Here is an 18682-nt window from a genome sequence, read left to right as displayed (position 1 = left end):
AAGAGAAAACTTGTGTAATAAAAATGCTTAGAGAATAATAATTGAATTATTATGACTCAAAAGTAGGGGGTGACACCCAAAGACACTGAAAGTAACTCTAAATGACACAATTATAAAATGATATCAATATTGAGAGCATCTAGATAGGTGGTTTTGCTCCAGGACCCAGATTTTACATTTGACAGTGTATTAAAAATTTAAGAAAAAAACGAACCAAAAAAAAAAATCCTCATCCGTTGACTAGCGTTACATTATAAGATCCCGCTGTTATTCATGCAAATGCTTTTAAACCATCTAAGCACGATAAGACACAAAAGAGAATGCAGTGCAGTACTGGCGCGAGTCTGTGAATCTCCAGTCTGTGACACACACACACTCATTCGCACAGAAGGTTTACAAGGTCACATGGGTCAAAAACAACAAAAACAATAATGTTTTGATCATTTTTACAGGGCAAGTAAAAATCTGAACTGGTCTGACTGGGCCGATAGAAAAAAATTGAGTCCTGATATATTGAAGCGTACAGGTAAATGTGACATTCATTACAATGGGTTTATGTAAAGATTTTTTAAAGTTGTTACATTTTTTAAAGCCTAATAAATGTTCAAATTGATAGCTTCCAATTATACTGTAATGCTGAATGCCTATAATTAATGGCTAAAAAAGAAATTCATAGAGTAGCAGTATTGGTATCGGTGTTACCGGCCTTCTTTCATAAAATGATGCCAAACATTTAAAGTAAGTAAAATATAGGTGTCAGAGATATTCAGTCATTTGCTCATTTAGTTTCATTATCATGGACTTTTAGTTTGCTTCTCATTATTTCCTGTTGTCTTTGTTCATGTTTCCCGTCATCATTAGTTACTATAGCAATTCGTCTGATCATCACACCTGTTAGTCTTTTAGTTCGTTATCAGGGTGTATTTAAGTTCCTTGTTTATCTGCCTTGATTGTCGGTTATTGTTTGTGTATCACATGCTTTTACGTTACCTGTGGATTATCTGAGTTTGTTTTAATAAATTGTTTATATTTGAATTCATCTTCATCTGAACTTCTTCTGTGGACCTTATTCACTGCGATCGAGACAATAGTCTTCTGTTGTTTCTGTTTCTAGAAATAGAATAGAATGGGGCATCAGTTTACTGTTGGAATTTGTCGTTTCGCGCCGCATCCAGTGTAGACAGCATCACTGATTATAATGGGATTTATTTGCTTTAGTCGTGTCGCACCGCTCGCGTCTGGTGTAGACACGTGGTTTCGGTAGTTGTGACGTTTAAAGTGGATTCATCGCATGTTTTACGTTAACCTGGCAGTTTTTTGCTTACTGCAGAACCTTGCACCATTCACTTTATATTTTTACACGTTTCGCTGAAATACTCAATTCTGATTCTTCAATTGCGCCATTTATTCCACGACAACCACCACTACAACTGGTAACAGACTGAGGAAATACCCGTGACATAATCGGCATGGCTCTTTTTCCCAGAAAACACACGCACCGGTTGAGCCAGTTTATTAACCACGGACACACCCTGAAGAGCAGGATCCAAGGTGAAAATGCCAAATCTCAGTGTCTCAGTCATGCCTGGGGTTTCACACTGTTACTAAGTGTGTGAAAGATCTGAAACTTCATGTAGCAACATGAAAATGGTTTTCTTCTTTCTAAATACTTTGACGCAGAGGTGTATGAATAAATTCACATAAACTGAAGCAGGCCTAAAGCAGGATAGTTGGTTGCCATAGTACCTTGCAGCATGCTCCTGTAGGCCGCCTCCGATATGGCGTAGATATGTGGAGGCATCTCATGCCGTTTCTTCCCACGATACATCTCTATGATGGATTCTGTATAGATGGGCAGGTTCTTATAGGGGTTGATAGCCACACAAAACAGGCCGGAGTATGTCTGTGGTACACAAACACAATAATTAAAACAGTTAGAAATAATGATTTTGTATGTAGAAACTATTCTTGGCAGAGACTGAGCAACCTCATACCGCCCACATTCTCTTCACTGACTGCCTGATGGACACTGCACACAAAACTAGCAGCCACTTAAAATCAGAAGCTTAGATCTGAATAGCTTCCTGTAGTCAGAGTGCTCAGGTTTTTATCTGTTCAAAGTACATTTTGAAACATTGTAAAACCAAGCACAAATATAGCTGCGAGCAGCGATTACGGGCCCAAGCCGGTGGCACCGCAACCCCGGTGCCTTTAGTTACCTAAAGGCACCGGGGTGGCGGTACCACCGGCTTTGGCCCTTCATCGCTGCTCGCAGCTATATTTATTTATATATATATATATATATATATATATATATATAAAGCCGGTGGCACCGCCACCCTGGTGCCTTTAGGGTTATTGTGCACGACGTGCAAAAACGTAACCCTGCTTTGACTGTCGAAAAGAAGTGTGCTGTAGAGCTTGTATCAGTGTGGGCTCTGCAAAAGTGTGCATTGAGGGCACATGTCAACCACAAAGTATGCGAGAGCAACCTTCTGAAAGGTCAGGTCTACATCCAGGTCTACATCTGCCGTGTGTTTACATCATAGTAGTGAAGTTTGAAGCAATCAGGTGATTTCAAAGCTTTTTGAAAGTGACAGACTTCCTGCTGCCAGTTGGTGGCGCTATAACCGGGGTGGCGGTGCCGCCGGCTTTGGCCCTTTCACGCTGCTCGCAGCTATATTTATATATATATATACACACACACACACACATATATATATATATATATATATATATATATACATAAATATATATATATTGTTTTTTTAAGAGACAAGACAGAATATTACTTGCCTGATCTGATTAGAAAAATAGTGTTTGTGTGTGTGTGTGTGTGTGTGTGTGGCGTAATTGAACAATGTAGACATAAAGACATACTCCGTCCTTTTGTTCATACAGGACATTATTCAAACTGCAAAGTGTTTACTTATATTTGTGTACACTCGCAATAAAACACAACATTGTGCTTTTGTCAAACTATAAACTCTTGTCAAACTGTAAACTACAACTGTCACCCAACCAAAATCTCTTACACACACACACACACACACACACACACACACAGTTTAAAAGCAAAAAATATCAAACAATCCTATTTAAAAACAGTCTGTGGGAGCCATCTTTTGGACATTCATCATATCGCATTGGTTTTCATTTCTTGTCATCAAACAGAGCCCTAATCTGTTTATTTTTTCAGTTACACATTCTACATTGATTAAAAAAGAAAAATCAAAGGTGTTTTTATTTTATACAGAAATAAATAATCTATCATTCAGATGAGAATAAAGTTAGTGTTAGTTCAAATTTTAAGGAAAACAAATATATGATCTGAAATATAGCACATTCATGTAAAATTCATTTAGGTTCGATTACCAAACATACAATCTTAATGTAATTTAAAGCAAACAATACATTTAAAATATATGGGTTGTATGACTATTTTTTAATATAAAAAGATATATATCCAAAAAGACAAGGTCTAAAGTTTAACAAGGGTTAAACTCTTATCACTGTAACAAACACAATCACACACACAATCACACACACACACACAAGTCAAATCACTTACATTTTAGATGCAATATTGACTTTTTTTCTGTTTCAGCAGCGAAAATAGTTAAACAAAGATCACAGCAGAACCATCGCGCATCTCACAGCAACGCGTTCTCATTACTGAATGATTCAGCATTTTGAACGAATCGGTTGACTCAAAGATTCAATGACCAATCAATCCATAAACATCTATCTCATAAGTGTTTACTTATATTTGTGAACAATCGCAATAAAACACAACATTGTGCTTTTGTCAAACTGTAAACTACAACTGTCACCCAACCAAAATCTCTTTTTTATTTTATACAGAAATAAATAATCTATCATTCAGATGAGAATAAAGTTAGTGTTAGGTCAAATTTTAAGGAAAACTCTGAAATATAGCACATTCATTTAAAATTCATTCAGGTTCAATTACCAAACATACAAATCTTAATGTAATTTAAAGCAAACAATACATTTAAAATATATGGGTTGTATGCCTATTTTTTTTATATAAAAAGATATATATCCAAAAAGTAACAGACACAATCATACACACACACACACACACACACACACACACACACACACACAGACACACACACAAGTCAAATCACTTACATTTTATATGCAATATTGACTTTTTTCTGTTTCAGCAGTGAAACGAGTTAAACAAAGATCACAGCAGAACCATCGAGCATCTCACAGCAACGTGTTTTCTCATTACTGAATGATTCAGCATTTTGAACGAATCGGTTGACTCAAAGATTCAATGACCAATCCATAATCTGTCTCATTCATGAATGACTCAGCCGTTCGAACGAATCGTTCGAACAAATGAATCAATGACTCGCTCATTAAGACGGTCGCCTGGCGACACCTAATGACGGCTTAGTGATATGTTTAAAAGTATCATTCTTTCAAACGATTGTTAATTAACTCATATTTGAAACATAAGCTATATATATATATATACACACATATATACACACAAAAATAAAATAAAAACACATTTGAAGCGTGTTTGCTTACTAAATTGTGAGCAGAACGAAAGTTGCAGCAAATATCAGCAACAGGAGTCAAATTTCATTAATCACGAGAGTGAAGAGCTGACTGAAAAGATGATGACGGAATAGGCTATTTTATGTAAAAGCGCCTATTTAAGCGAATCTATCATTGTACTCTTTTGTTGTTGTGTTTTCCGTGAAAAATAATAGACTATTGAACTCACAATTCAAGCAATTGGCCCCCGATATTGCACTAATTTTAAAGTGACACTAAAAAGTATGCGGCTGCAGTGGCATTCATTACGGTGCGCTTCCATGGCGACGAGCGAGCAAAACAGAGCGAACGTTTTTTCATTTCTACTTCCATAGAAATTCATTCGAGCGCACTGTGAGCGCCACCACTATAAATGTCCTTACTTTACTTTCACTTTTAACTTAGCGATATAAAAGCCCCCGGTGTTACACGTCAAATAACCGGTGAGAAAAAATTCTCGGAGTCACATAGCAGCTACCTATATTTAAATACAACAGGCCTACCTGATTTTGAACACAAGAGGGCAGTATAGCCCTATGTATTATTTGATATATTTATTTTTTAACTGAATAGTGCATCCTGGCTGTTTTTAAACTTGTACATTATTCTTAAATTGAAAACAAGAATAAAATGGGTTTAGTTCTGATATTTGTATAATTTTATCTAGAAATAAATGGTGTATAATTAAATTTTTAGAAGATATGAGGCTTTTAGTGTTTATTTTTTTTTACATGACTTTAATCCCTCGCCATAGCAAAACAATTAGAGATATTCAATAGATATTCACAATTATGCTTCTTTAATGTATTTTCATCATGTTGAAAAAGTTTGGTGGGAATAAAATAAACCACTTAAGAGGAGTGAGTAAAAATGTAGAGCCTGGTTTTGCAAAACATCCACATTAAGACCAAAATAGCCCACTTCCTGTTGGGCTGGCTTAAAGTTGTTTGGCCCGATGAGATCTATATGTGTACAGAGTTTCATAATATTACATGCAAGTGTGTTTGATTTATGGACCAAATTTTCTGACCAAGTTAATTTAATTAATAAACTAATTATATAAAACTATTTTCAATGCACTACAATTCAACTGGTTATATGCCTTTACTTATTAATACAACTTATTTAAAAAATACAAGGCGTAAGACATTTTTTTTCTTTTTTAATGCAGGCCAAACCACACAGCAGTCAAATGGTTAATCTAGCCCCCCTCCCCCTCCCCACACTCACAGACACACACACACACACACATAGACGTAGGCTCAGAGAGAGAGAGACATAAAATGACAATTTTCAAACCAAAATATCTGACTTCCTGTTGGTTGGAGCTATTGAGTGTAAATTAGAAAGTTGTCTGGCTGGAGGAGAACAATACACATACCGATTTTTATTACTGTAGATAAAATCAATCCCCCCACTTTTGACAAAAGGTGGCGCTACTGAGCCCCTCACCACGCCCGTTTCTGAAACTCTGCACATGTCTACTGTCTAATAAATGTGATGTGTCTGTCGGGTTTCATGCAATTTCAAGTATGTTAAGAGTCTCAAAAGCATCAACAAAGAATAATAAAGTTTGATGCGTTGCCACGGCAACAGTATCTAAGATATCAATAATCCTTTCTCAGGTCTACATCTGCCGTGTGTCTACATTATACACATAAAGTATGAAGCAAATTGGGTAAAAATAAGAGGGTGATTTCAAAGCCTTTAGGAAGTGACACACTTCCTGCTGCCAGTTGGTGGCGCTATAACTTTGACTCACAATAGTCACATCCATGTGATCGGACTCTTACAGCGAACACACTGCTGAAGTTTCATCAAGATCAGTTAATGTATGCAGAAGTTATAACACACTTCCTGTTTCCTTTATTCGCCATAAATTCGTTTCCTCGCCACGGCCAAACCGTTCGAGATATCAAAAATCCCCTGGCAACTTTTCATCCTCAATGTCTTGACTTCATGCTGACCGAGTTTCGTGGCGATTGGTTGAATTCTCTAGGAGGAGTATATCGAATTCCAGGGGCATACGCTTCCAAACAAACCATAATAGCCGACTTCCTGTTGGGCTGGGGTAAAAAGTAAAAGTACAAAGGATATATGAATCGATGAGATCTATATGTGTACCGAGTTTCATATTATTACATTCAAGCGTGTTTGATTTATGGACCAAGTTTTCGGACCCTGTTCCAGGGGGCGCTGTCGAGCCCCCCTGCCACGCCCGGGTACCAGCTTCAGCCCGGCCCTGATGGCCGCGGGTTCTGACCCGTGTGCAAAGTTTCAAGAGTTTTTGAGCATGTTAAGGGCCCCAAAAGTGCGCTGAGAGTCTCAAAAGTATCCAAAAAGAATATTAAAGTTTGATGCGTTGTCACGGCAACAGCATCTAAGATATCAACAATCCTTTCACAGGTCTACATCTGGCGTGTGTCTACATTATACACATCAAGTTTGAAGCAAATCGGGTAAAGCCTGTTTGATTTATGGACCAAGTTTTCGGACCCCGTTCCAGGGGGCGCTGTCGAGCCCCCCTGCCACGCCCGGGTACCAGCTTCAGCCCGGCCCTGATGGCCGCGGTTTCTGACCCGTGTGCAAAGTTTCAAGAGTTTTTGAGCATGTTAAGGGCCCCAAAAGTGCGCTAAGAATCTCAAAAGTATCCAAAAAGAATATTAAAGTTTGATGCGTTGTCACGGCAACAGCATCTAAGATATCAACAATCCTTTCACAGGTCTACATCTGGCTTATGTCTACATTATACACATCAAGTTTGAAGCAAATAGGGTAAAGCGTGTTGGATATATGGACCAAATTGTCTGACCCGTTCAAGGGGGCGCTGTCGAGCCCCCCTGCCACGCCCGGGTACCAGCTTCAGCCTGGCCCTGATGGCCGCGGGTTTTGTCCCGTGTGCAAAGTTTCAAGAGTTTTCGAGCACGTTAAGAACCCCAAAAGTGCCCGAAAGCATAAAAAAGCATGAAAAAGCTTAAAAAAAGGAATATTAATGTTTGATGCATTGCCATGGCAACAGTATCTAAGATATCAATAATCCTTTCACAGGTCTACATCTGGCGTGTGTCTACATTATGCACATGAAGTTTGAAGCAAATCGGGTAAAAATAAGAGGGTGATTTAAAAGCATTTTGAAAGTGACACACTTCCTGCTGCCAGTTGGTGGCGCTATAACTTTGACTCACAATAGTCACATCCATGTGATCGGGCTCTTACAACGAACACACTGCTGAAGTTTCATCAAGATTAGTTAATGTATGCAGTAGTTATAACACACTTCCTGTTTCACGTTTCTCGCCATAATTTCGTTTACTCGCCACGGCCAAACCGTTCGAGATATCAAAAATCCCCTGGCAATTTTTCATCCTCAGTGTCTTGACTTCATGCTGACCGAGTTTCGTGCCGTGTGTTTGAATTCTCTAGGAGGAGTATTTCACATTCCATTGCATGTGTTTTCCAAACAACCCTTAATAGCCGACTTCCTGTTGGGCTGGGGTAAAAAGTAAGAGCATGAAGTATATATGAACCGATGAGATCTATATGTGTACTGAGTTTCATATTATTACATGCAAGCGTGTTTGATTTATGGACCAAGTGTTCAAACCACGTTCCAGGGGGCGCTGTCGAGCCCCCCTGCCACGCCCGGGTACCAGCTTCAGCCCGGCCCTGATGGCCGCGGGTTCTGAGATGTGTGCAAAGTTTCAAGAGTTTTCGAGCACGTTAAGGGCCCCAAAAGTGCCCAAAAGGTAGTAAAATAATAATAAATATAGCTGCGAGCAGCGATTACGGGCCCAAGCCGGTGGCACCGCAACCCCGGTGCCTTTAGTTACCTAAAGGCACCGGGGTGGCGGTACCACCGGCTTTGGCCCTTCATCGCTGCTCGCAGCTATATTTATTTATATATATATATATATATATATATATATATATAAAGCCGGTGGCACCGCCACCCTGGTGCCTTTAGGGTTATTGTGCACGACGTGCAAAAACGTAACCCTGCTTTGACTGTCGAAAAGAAGTGTGCTGTAGAGCTTGTATCAGTGTGGGCTCTGCAAAAGTGTGCATTGAGGGCACATGTCAACCACAAAGTATGCGAGAGCAACCTTCTGAAAGGTCAGGTCTACATCCAGGTCTACATCTGCCGTGTGTTTACATCATAGTAGTGAAGTTTGAAGCAATCAGGTGATTTCAAAGCTTTTTGAAAGTGACAGACTTCCTGCTGCCAGTTGGTGGCGCTATAACCGGGGTGGCGGTGCCGCCGGCTTTGGCCCTTTCACGCTGCTCGCAGCTATATTTATATATATATATACACACACACCAAACTATAAACTCTTGTCAAACTTTAAACTACAACTGTCACCCAACCAAAATCTCTTACACACACACACACACACACACACACAGTTTAAAAGCAAAAAATATCAAACAATCCTATTTAAAAACAGTCTGTGGGAGCCATCTTTTGGACATTCATCATATCGCATTGGTTTTCATTTCTTGTCATCAAACAGAGCCCTAATCTGTTTATTTTTTCAGTTACACATTCTACATTGATTAAAAAAGAAAAATCAAAGGTGTTTTTATTTTATACAGAAATAAATAATCTATCATTCAGATGAGAATAAAGTTAGTGTTAGTTCAAATTTTAAGGAAAACAAATATATGATCTGAAATATAGCACATTCATGTAAAATTCATTTAGGTTCGATTACCAAACATACAATCTTAATGTAATTTAAAGCAAACAATACATTTAAAATATATGGGTTGTATGACAATTTTTTAATATAAAAAGATATATATCCAAAAAGACAAGGTCTAAAGTTTAACAAGGGTTAAACTCTTATCACTGTAACAGACACAATCACACACACAATCACACACACACACACAAGTCAAATCACTTACATTTTAGATGCAATATTGACTTTTTTTCTGTTTCAGCGGCGAAAATAGTTAAACAAAGATCACAGCAGAACCATCGCGCATCTCACAGCAACGCGTTCTCATTACTGAATGATTCAGCATTTTGAACGAATCGGTTGACTCAAAGATTCAATGACCAATCAATCCATAAACATCTATCTCATAAGTGTTTACTTATATTTGTGAACAATCGCAATAAAACACAACATTGTGCTTTTGTCAAACTGTAAACTACAACTGTCACCCAACCAAAATCTCTTTTTTATTTTATACAGAAATAAATAATCTATCATTCAGATGAGAATAAAGTTAGTGTTAGGTCAAATTTTAAGGAAAACTCTGAAATATAGCACATTCATTTAAAATTCATTCAGGTTCAATTACCAAACATACAAATCTTAATGTAATTTAAAGCAAACAATACATTTAAAATATATGGGTTGTATGCCTATTTTTTTTTATATAAAAAGATATATATCCAAAAAGTAACAGACACAATCATACACACACACACACACACACACACACACACACACACACACACACAAGTCAAATCACTTACATTTTATATGCAATATTGACTTTTTTCTGTTTCAGCAGTGAAACTAGTTAAACAAAGATCACAGCAGAACCATCGAGCATCTCACAGCAACGTGTTTTCTCATTACTGAATGATTCAGCATTTTGAACGAATCGGTTGACTCAAAGATTCAATGACCAATCCATAATCTGTCTCATTCATGAATGACTCAGCCGTTCGAACGAATCGTTCGAACAAATGAATCAATGACTCGCTCATTAAGACGGTCGCCTGGCGACACCTAATGACGGCTTAGTGATATGTTTAAAAGTATCATTCTTTCAAACGATTGTTAATTAACTCATATTTGAAACATAAGCTATATATATATATATACACACATATATACACACAAAAATAAAATAAAAACACATTTGAAGCGTGTTTGCTTACTAAATTGTGAGCAGAACGAAAGTTGCAGCAAATATCAGCAACAGGAGTCAAATTTCATTAATCACGAGAGTGAAGAGCTGACTGAAAAGATGATGACGGAATAGGCTATTTTATGTAAAAGCGCCTATTTAAGCGAATCTATCATTGTACTCTTTTGTTGTTGTGTTTTCCGTGAAAAATAATAGACTATTGAACTCACAATTCAAGCAATTGGCCCCCGATATTGCACTAATTTTAAAGTGACACTAAAAAGTATGCGGCTGCAGTGGCATTCATTACGGTGCGCGTCCATGGCGACGAGCGAGCAAAACAGAGCGAACGTTTTTTCATTTCTACTTCCATAGAAATTCATTCGAGCGCACTGTGAGCGCCACCACTATAAATGTCCTTACTTTACTTTCACTTTTAACTTAGCGATATAAAAGCCCCCGGTGTTACACGTCAAATAACCGGTGAGAAAAAATTCTCGGAGTCACATAGCAGCTACCTATATTTAAATACAACAGGCCTACCTGATTTTGAACACAAGAGGGCAGTATAGCCCTATGTATTATTTGATATATTTATTTTTTAACTGAATAGTGCATCCTGGCTGTTTTTAAACTTGTACATTATTCTTAAATTGAAAACAAGAATAAAATGGGTTTAGTTCTGATATTTGTATAATTTTATCTAGAAATAAATGGTGTATAATTAAATTTTTAGAAGATATGAGGCTTTTAGTGTTTATTTTTTTTTACATGACTTTAATCCCTCGCCATAGCAAAACAATTAGAGATATTCAATAGATATTCACAATTATGCTTCTTTAATGTATTTTCATCATGTTGAAAAAGTTTGGTGGGAATAAAATAAACCACTTAAGAGGAGTGGGTAAAAATGTAGAGCCTGGTTTTGCAAAACATCCACATTAAGACCAAAATAGCCCACTTCCTGTTGGGCTGGCTTAAAGTTGTTTGGCCCGATGAGATCTATATGTGTACAGAGTTTCATAATATTACATGCAAGTGTGTTTGATTTATGGACCAAATTTTCTGACCAAGTTAATTTAATTAATAAACTAATTATATAAAACTATTTTCAATGCACTACAATTCAACTGGTTATATGCCTTTACTTATTAATACAACTTATTTAAAAAATACAAGGCGTAAGACATTTTTTTTTCTTTTTTAATGCAGGCCAAACCACACAGCAGTCAAATGGTTAATCTAGCCCCCCTCCCCCTCCCCACACTCACAGACACACACACACACACACATAGACGTAGGCTCAGAGAGAGAGAGACATAAAATGACAATTTTCAAACCAAAATATCTGACTTCCTGTTGGTTGGAGCTATTGAGTGTAAATTAGAAAGTTGTCTGGCTGGAGGAGAACAATACACATACCGATTTTTATTACTGTAGATAAAATCAATCCCCCCACTTTTGACAAAAGGTGGCGCTACTGAGCCCCTCACCACGCCCGTTTCTGAAACTCTGCACATGTCTACTGTCTAATAAATGTGATGTGTCTGTCGGGTTTCATGCAATTTCAAGTATGTTAAGAGTCTCAAAAGCATCAACAAAGAATAATAAAGTTTGATGCGTTGCCACGGCAACAGTATCTAAGATATCAATAATCCTTTCTCAGGTCTACATCTGCCGTGTGTCTACATTATACACATAAAGTTTGAAGCAAATTGGGTAAAAATAAGAGGGTGATTTCAAAGCCTTTAGGAAGTGACACACTTCCTGCTGCCAGTTGGTGGCGCTATAACTTTGACTCACAATAGTCACATCCATGTGATCGGACTCTTACAGCGAACACACTGCTGAAGTTTCATCAAGATCAGTTAATGTATGCAGAAGTTATAACACACTTCCTGTTTCCTTTATTCGCCATAAATTCGTTTCCTCGCCACGGCCAAACCGTTCGAGATATCAAAAATCCCCTGGCAACTTTTCATCCTCAATGTCTTGACTTCATGCTGACCGAGTTTCGTGGCGATTGGTTGAATTCTCTAGGAGGAGTATATCGAATTCCAGGGGCATACGCTTCCAAACAAACCATAATAGCCGACTTCCTGTTGGGCTGGGGTAAAAAGTAAAAGTACAAAGGATATATGAATCGATGAGATCTATATGTGTACCGAGTTTCATATTATTACATTCAAGCGTGTTTGATTTATGGACCAAGTTTTCGGACCCTGTTCCAGGGGGCGCTGTCGAGCCCCCCTACCACGCCCGGGTACCAGCTTCAGCCCGGCCCTGATGGCCGCGGGTTCTGACCCGTGTGCAAAGTTTCAAGAGTTTTTGAGCATGTTAAGGGCCCCAAAAGTGCGCTGAGAGTCTCAAAAGTATCCAAAAAGAATATTAAAGTTTGATGCGTTGTCACGGCAACAGCATCTAAGATATCAACAATCCTTTCACAGGTCTACATCTGGCGTGTGTCTACATTATACACATCAAGTTTGAAGCAAATCAGGTAAAGCCTGTTTGATTTATGGACCAAGTTTTCGGACCCCGTTCCAGGGGGCGCTGTCGAGCCCCCCTGCCACGCCCGGGTACCAGCTTCAGCCCGGCCCTGATGGCCGCGGTTTCTGACCCGTGTGCAAAGTTTCAAGAGTTTTTGAGCATGTTAAGGGCCCCAAAAGTGCGCTAAGAATCTCAAAAGTATCCAAAAAGAATATTAAAGTTTGATGCGTTGTCACGGCAACAACATCTAAGATATCAACAATCCTTTCACAGGTCTACATCTGGCTTGTGTCTACATTATACACATCAAGTTTGAAGCAAATAGGGTAAAGCGTGTTGGATATATGGACCAAATTGTCTGACCCGTTCAAGGGGGCGCTGTCGAGCCCCCCTGCCACGCCCGGGTACCAGCTTCAGCCTGGCCCTGATGGCCGCGGGTTTTGTCCCGTGTGCAAAGTTTCAAGAGTTTTCGAGCACGTTAAGAACCCCAAAAGTGCCCGAAAGCATAAAAAAGCATGAAAAAGCTTAAAAAAAGGAATATTAATGTTTGATGCATTGCCATGGCAACAGTATCTAAGATATCAATAATCCTTTCACAGGTCTACATCTGGCGTGTGTCTACATTATGCACATGAAGTTTGAAGCAAATCGGGTAAAAATAAGAGGGTGATTTAAAAGCATTTTGAAAGTGACACACTTCCTGCTGCCAGTTGGTGGCGCTATAACTTTGACTCACAATAGTCACATCCATGTGATCGGGCTCTTACAACGAACACACTGCTGAAGTTTCATCAAGATTAGTTAATGTATGCAGTAGTTATAACACACTTCCTGTTTCACGTTTCTCGCCATAATTTCGTTTACTCGCCACGGCCAAACCGTTCGAGATATCAAAAATCCCCTGGCAATTTTTCATCCTCAGTGTCTTGACTTCATGCTGACCGAGTTTCGTGCCGTGTGTTTGAATTCTCTAGAAGGAGTATTTCACATTCCATTGCATGTGTTTTCCAAACAACCCTTAATAGCCGACTTCCTGTTGGGCTGGGGTAAAAAGTAAGAGCATGAAGTATATATGAACCGATGAGATCTATATGTGTACTGAGTTTCATATTATTACATGCAAGCGTGTTTGATTTATGGACCAAGTGTTCAAACCCCGTTCCAGGGGGCGCTGTCGAGCCCCCCTGCCACGCCCGGGTACCAGCTTCAGCCCGGCCCTGATGGCCGCGGGTTCTGAGATGTGTGCAAAGTTTCAAGAGTTTTCGAGCACGTTAAGGCCCCCAAAAGTGCCCAAAAGGTAGTAAAATAATAATAATAATAATAATAATAATAAATAATAATCCTTAGGAAAACAATAGGGCCTTCGCCTTTTCAAGGCTTGGGCCCTAATAATAATAAATATATATATATATATATATATATATGAATATAGCTGCGAGCAGCGATTACGGGCCCAAGCCGGTGGCACCGCAACCCCGGTGCCTTTAGTTACCTAAAGGCACCGGAGTGGCGGTGCCGCCGGCTTTGGCCCTTCATCGCTGCTCGCAGCTATATTCATATATATATATATATATATATATATATATATATATATATATATAAACAAGCCGGTGGCACCGCCACCCCGGTGCCTTTATATATATATATATATGTCTACATTGTTCAATCACGCCTCACACACACACACACACTTTTGCAGAGCCCACACCAATGCAAGCTCTATAGCACACATCTTCTCAAAGGTCAAAGCGGAGTTACGATATTGCCCGTCATGCACAGTAACCCTAAAGGCACCGGGGTGGCGGTGCCACCGGCTTGTTTATATATATATATCGTATTATTCTAACTTGTAAAAAACTATTAACTTTTGTTAATATTCAACCATTTCACAACTAACTTTTTTCCATAGATCAAACACAACATAATTATATGGTGGACTGAAACAAAAATTATTAATTAAATAAAATTATTGTTTTCCTCTGAAATAGCAAAAGCATCACACACTAGCTGTACCTGCTCTAAATAAAAAATAGTAATTCAATAAAAATACAAAATCGAACTAAATAAAATAAATTATTACAAAAACAAAATCAAACCAAAGAAAATATATCTTCGAAAAAAAAAGCGAGTGTCATGAGGAAAGGCGCCTCAGGAATCGTCAGGATTAACTCCATGTGTAAGGAATTTTGATTGATTTTATTTGTCACTTGAAAATTATTGTTAAATGTGTGCCTGCATAACTTTAATAAGATTTATTTTCTTTGATTTGATTTTGTTTTATATAATTTATTTATTTCGATTTTGTATTTTTATTTAAATACTATTATTTATTTAGAGCAGGTACAGCTAAGTGTGCGATGCTTTTGCTATTTCAGAGGGAAAAAAACACATTTTATTTCAAAAAGGCTTTTCAATTAAATAAAATGTTCAAGCTTTGTTTTCGTTTTATTATTTTGTTTGTTTTAAGCTTTGTTTAATTTATATTGTTAATCATCTGACACAAAACAAATGCATAAAGTATCATTTTAACTTTTAAAAAACTATTAACATTTGTTAATAGTACATTGCCTGTCTTTTGTTAATAGGACAAAACATAGTTATTATATTTTATAATATTTTATAAATATATAAAATAAACATTTGTAATGAAATCATTCAAAAAAATGATATTAGCATTGTTTTAAACTTTGAAATAGAAGTAGCGCAATGCCTGGCCACTCCCGCGCCGCCTCCTTTTCACAATCCGAGGGAACCGTCTCCGGAATATTAACCTCACTCCTAGAAGTCCAATTCTCATTATTCATGCCTCTTACCTGGGATTGATTGCACACACACACACACACACACACACACACACACACGCACGCACGCACGCACTCACACGCACACACACACACACACACACACACACGTGTCAAGTCACTTACATTTTAGATGCAATGTTGACTGTTCTTCTGTTTCAGCAGCGAAAATAGTTAAACAAAGATCACAGCAGAACCATTGCATCTCACAGCAACGTGTTTTCTCATTACTGAATGATTCAGCATTTTGAACAAATTGGTTGACTCAAAGATTCAATGACCAATCCATAAACATCTGTCTCATTCATGAATGACTCAGTCGTTCAAACGAATCGTTTGAACGAATGAATCAATGACCCGCTCATTAAGACGGTCGCCTGGCGACACCTAGTGACGGTTTAGTGTTATTTGATTATACACTCAAAATATTCCACAACAAATCCTTTAAATTTAATGATATTCAGAACAGAACACGAATAAAAAAATAACTATAATAAAGCCAAAATGAAATAATTTAAAACAAAAGTAAAAGTAAGTGGTGTTAGGCTCACGTAAATCTCTCTTTAGAATCTAAATGTTGCAACATTGCGATGTATTTGGATGCTAAACTATTCTTTATTACAGGCTTTGTACTTCACTCACGTTCCAATATCGACGGAAAAAATCATCCTCTTCACTTGTGCAAAAATGTGCTTGGAAAAATCACAGTGGAGCGGTGCTTACTGTGAATGATACAAATTGTACTACTGACTATTTCAACATAGCAGTGTAATTTGTATATGTTAGGTTGAATGTTTTATTATTGTGTGTGTGTGTGTGTGTGTGTTTGTGTGTGTGTGTGTGTGTGTGTGTGTGTGTGTGTGTGTGTGTGTGTGTGTGTGTGTGTGTGTGTGTGTGTGTGTGTGTGTGTGTGTGTGTGTGTGTCAGTGTGTGTGTGGGGGTCTGGGTGGCTCAGCGCGATTGAACAGTGAAACATACTCCGTCATTTTCTTCATACAGGACATCATTCAAACGTCAAAGTGTTTACTTATATTTGTGTACACTCGCAATAAAACACAACATTGTGTTTTTGTTAAATAAATTAAAGTAATACGTCCCCCGAAATGGCGCTAATTTTAAAATGAAACTAGAATTCTCACGGCTGCACGGGCATTCATAACTCTGCGCGCCCACGGTGAGGGACGAGCAGAACAGAGCGAACGTTGTTTAGTTCATTCCTACTTCCATAGGAATTAATTGAAAAAGCTCACTCTACTCTGCACCATTATTAATGAATTGTGCAGACGTCCTTATTTTACTTTCGCTTTTTACCTGATTTTGAACACAAGAGGGCAGTATAACACTATGTATGATTTGGAAAAAAAAAATTTTTTTTGACTAAACAACCATTCTGGCTGTTTTTAAACTTAAACATTATTCTCTAATTGCTCTCACCATGCCCGTTTCTGAAACTCTGCACATGTCTACTGTCTAATAAATGTGATGTGTCTGTCGGGTTTCATGCAATTTCAAGTATGTTAAGAGTCTCAAAAGCATCAACAAAGAATAATAAAGTTTGATGCGTTGCCACGGCAACAGTATCTAAGATATCAATAATCCTTTCTCAGGTCTACATCTGCCGTGTGTCTACATTATACACATAAAGTTTGAAGCAAATTGGGTAAAAATAAGAGGGTGATTTCAAAGCCTTTAGGAAGTGACACACTTCCTGCTGCCAGTTGGTGGCGCTATAACTTTGACTCACAATAGTCACATCCATGTGATCGGACTCTTACAGCGAACACACTGCTGAAGTTTCATCAAGATCAGTTAATGTATGCAGAAGTTATAACACACTTCCTGTTTCCTTTATTCGCCATAAATTCGTTTCCTCGCCACGGCCAAACCGTTCGAGATATCAAAAATCCCCTGGCAACTTTTCATCCTCAATGTCTTGACTTCATGCTGACCGAGTTTCGTGGCGATTGGTTGAATTCTCTAGGAGGAGTATATCGAATTCCAGGGGCATACGCTTCCAAACAAACCATAATAGCCGACTTCCTGTTGGGCTGGGGTAAAAAGTAAAAGTACAAAGGATATATGAATCGATGAGATCTATATGTGTACCGAGTTTCATATTATTACATTCAAGCGTGTTTGATTTATGGACCAAGTTTTCGGACCCTGTTCCAGGGGGCGCTGTCGAGCCCCCCTGCCACGCCCGGGTACCAGCTTCAGCCCGGCCCTGATGGCCGCGGGTTCTGACCCGTGTGCAAAGTTTCAAGAGTTTTTGAGCATGTTAAGGGCCCCAAAAGTGCGCTGAGAGTCTCAAAAGTATCCAAAAAGAATATTAAAGTTTGATGCGTTGTCACGGCAACAGCATCTAAGATATCAACAATCCTTTCACAGGTCTACATCTGGCGTGTGTCTACATTATACACATCAAGTTTGAAGCAAATCGGGTAAAGCCTGTTTGATTTATGGACCAAGTTTTCGGACCCCGTTCCAGGGGGCGCTGTCGAGCCCCCCTGCCACGCCCGGGTACCAGCTTCAGCCCGGCCCTGATGGCCGCGGTTTCTGACCCGTGTGCAAAGTTTCAAGAGTTTTTGAGCATGTTAAGGGCCCCAAAAGTGCGCTAAGAATCTCAAAAGTATCCAAAAAGAATATTAAAGTTTGATGCGTTGTCACGGCAACAGCATCTAAGATATCAACAATCCTTTCACAGGTCTACATGTGGCTTGTGTCTACATTATACACATCAAGTTTGAAGCAAATAGGGTAAAGCGTGTTGGATATATGGACCAAATTGTCTGACCCGTTCAAGGGGGCGCTGTCGAGCCCCCCTGCCACGCCCGGGTACCAGCTTCAGCCTGGCCCTGATGGCCGCGGGTTTTGTCCCGTGTGCAAAGTTTTAAGAGTTTTCGAGCACATTAAGAACCCCAAAAGTGCCCGAAAGCATAAAAAAG

At 38.6% G+C, this 18682-nt stretch overlaps 1 protein-coding gene across 4 annotated transcripts in view; it reads right to left on the bottom strand.

Annotated features, from left to right (window-relative positions):
• Positions 1-18682, bottom strand: part of myh14 (myosin, heavy chain 14, non-muscle) — a 57180-nt gene that overhangs the window by 26191 nt on the left and 12307 nt on the right. For all 4 annotated transcript variants that reach the window (XM_056234834.1, XM_056234830.1, XM_056234833.1 and 1 more), the window contains exon 4: positions 1747-1903. In XM_056234834.1, the coding sequence (XP_056090809.1) occupies positions 1747-1903 (157 nt within the window). The remainder of the gene's footprint in view (positions 1-1746; positions 1904-18682) is intronic.

The sequence above is a fragment of the Rhinichthys klamathensis genome, unplaced genomic scaffold (assembly GCF_029890125.1).
Source record: "Rhinichthys klamathensis goyatoka isolate OS25496 unplaced genomic scaffold, OSU_Roscu_1.1 h1tg000407l_1, whole genome shotgun sequence".
Taxonomy (NCBI): domain Eukaryota; kingdom Metazoa; phylum Chordata; class Actinopteri; order Cypriniformes; family Leuciscidae; genus Rhinichthys; species Rhinichthys klamathensis.
The sequence above is the reverse complement of the archived record's forward strand: the minus strand, read 5'-3'. Positions and strand labels throughout refer to the sequence as shown.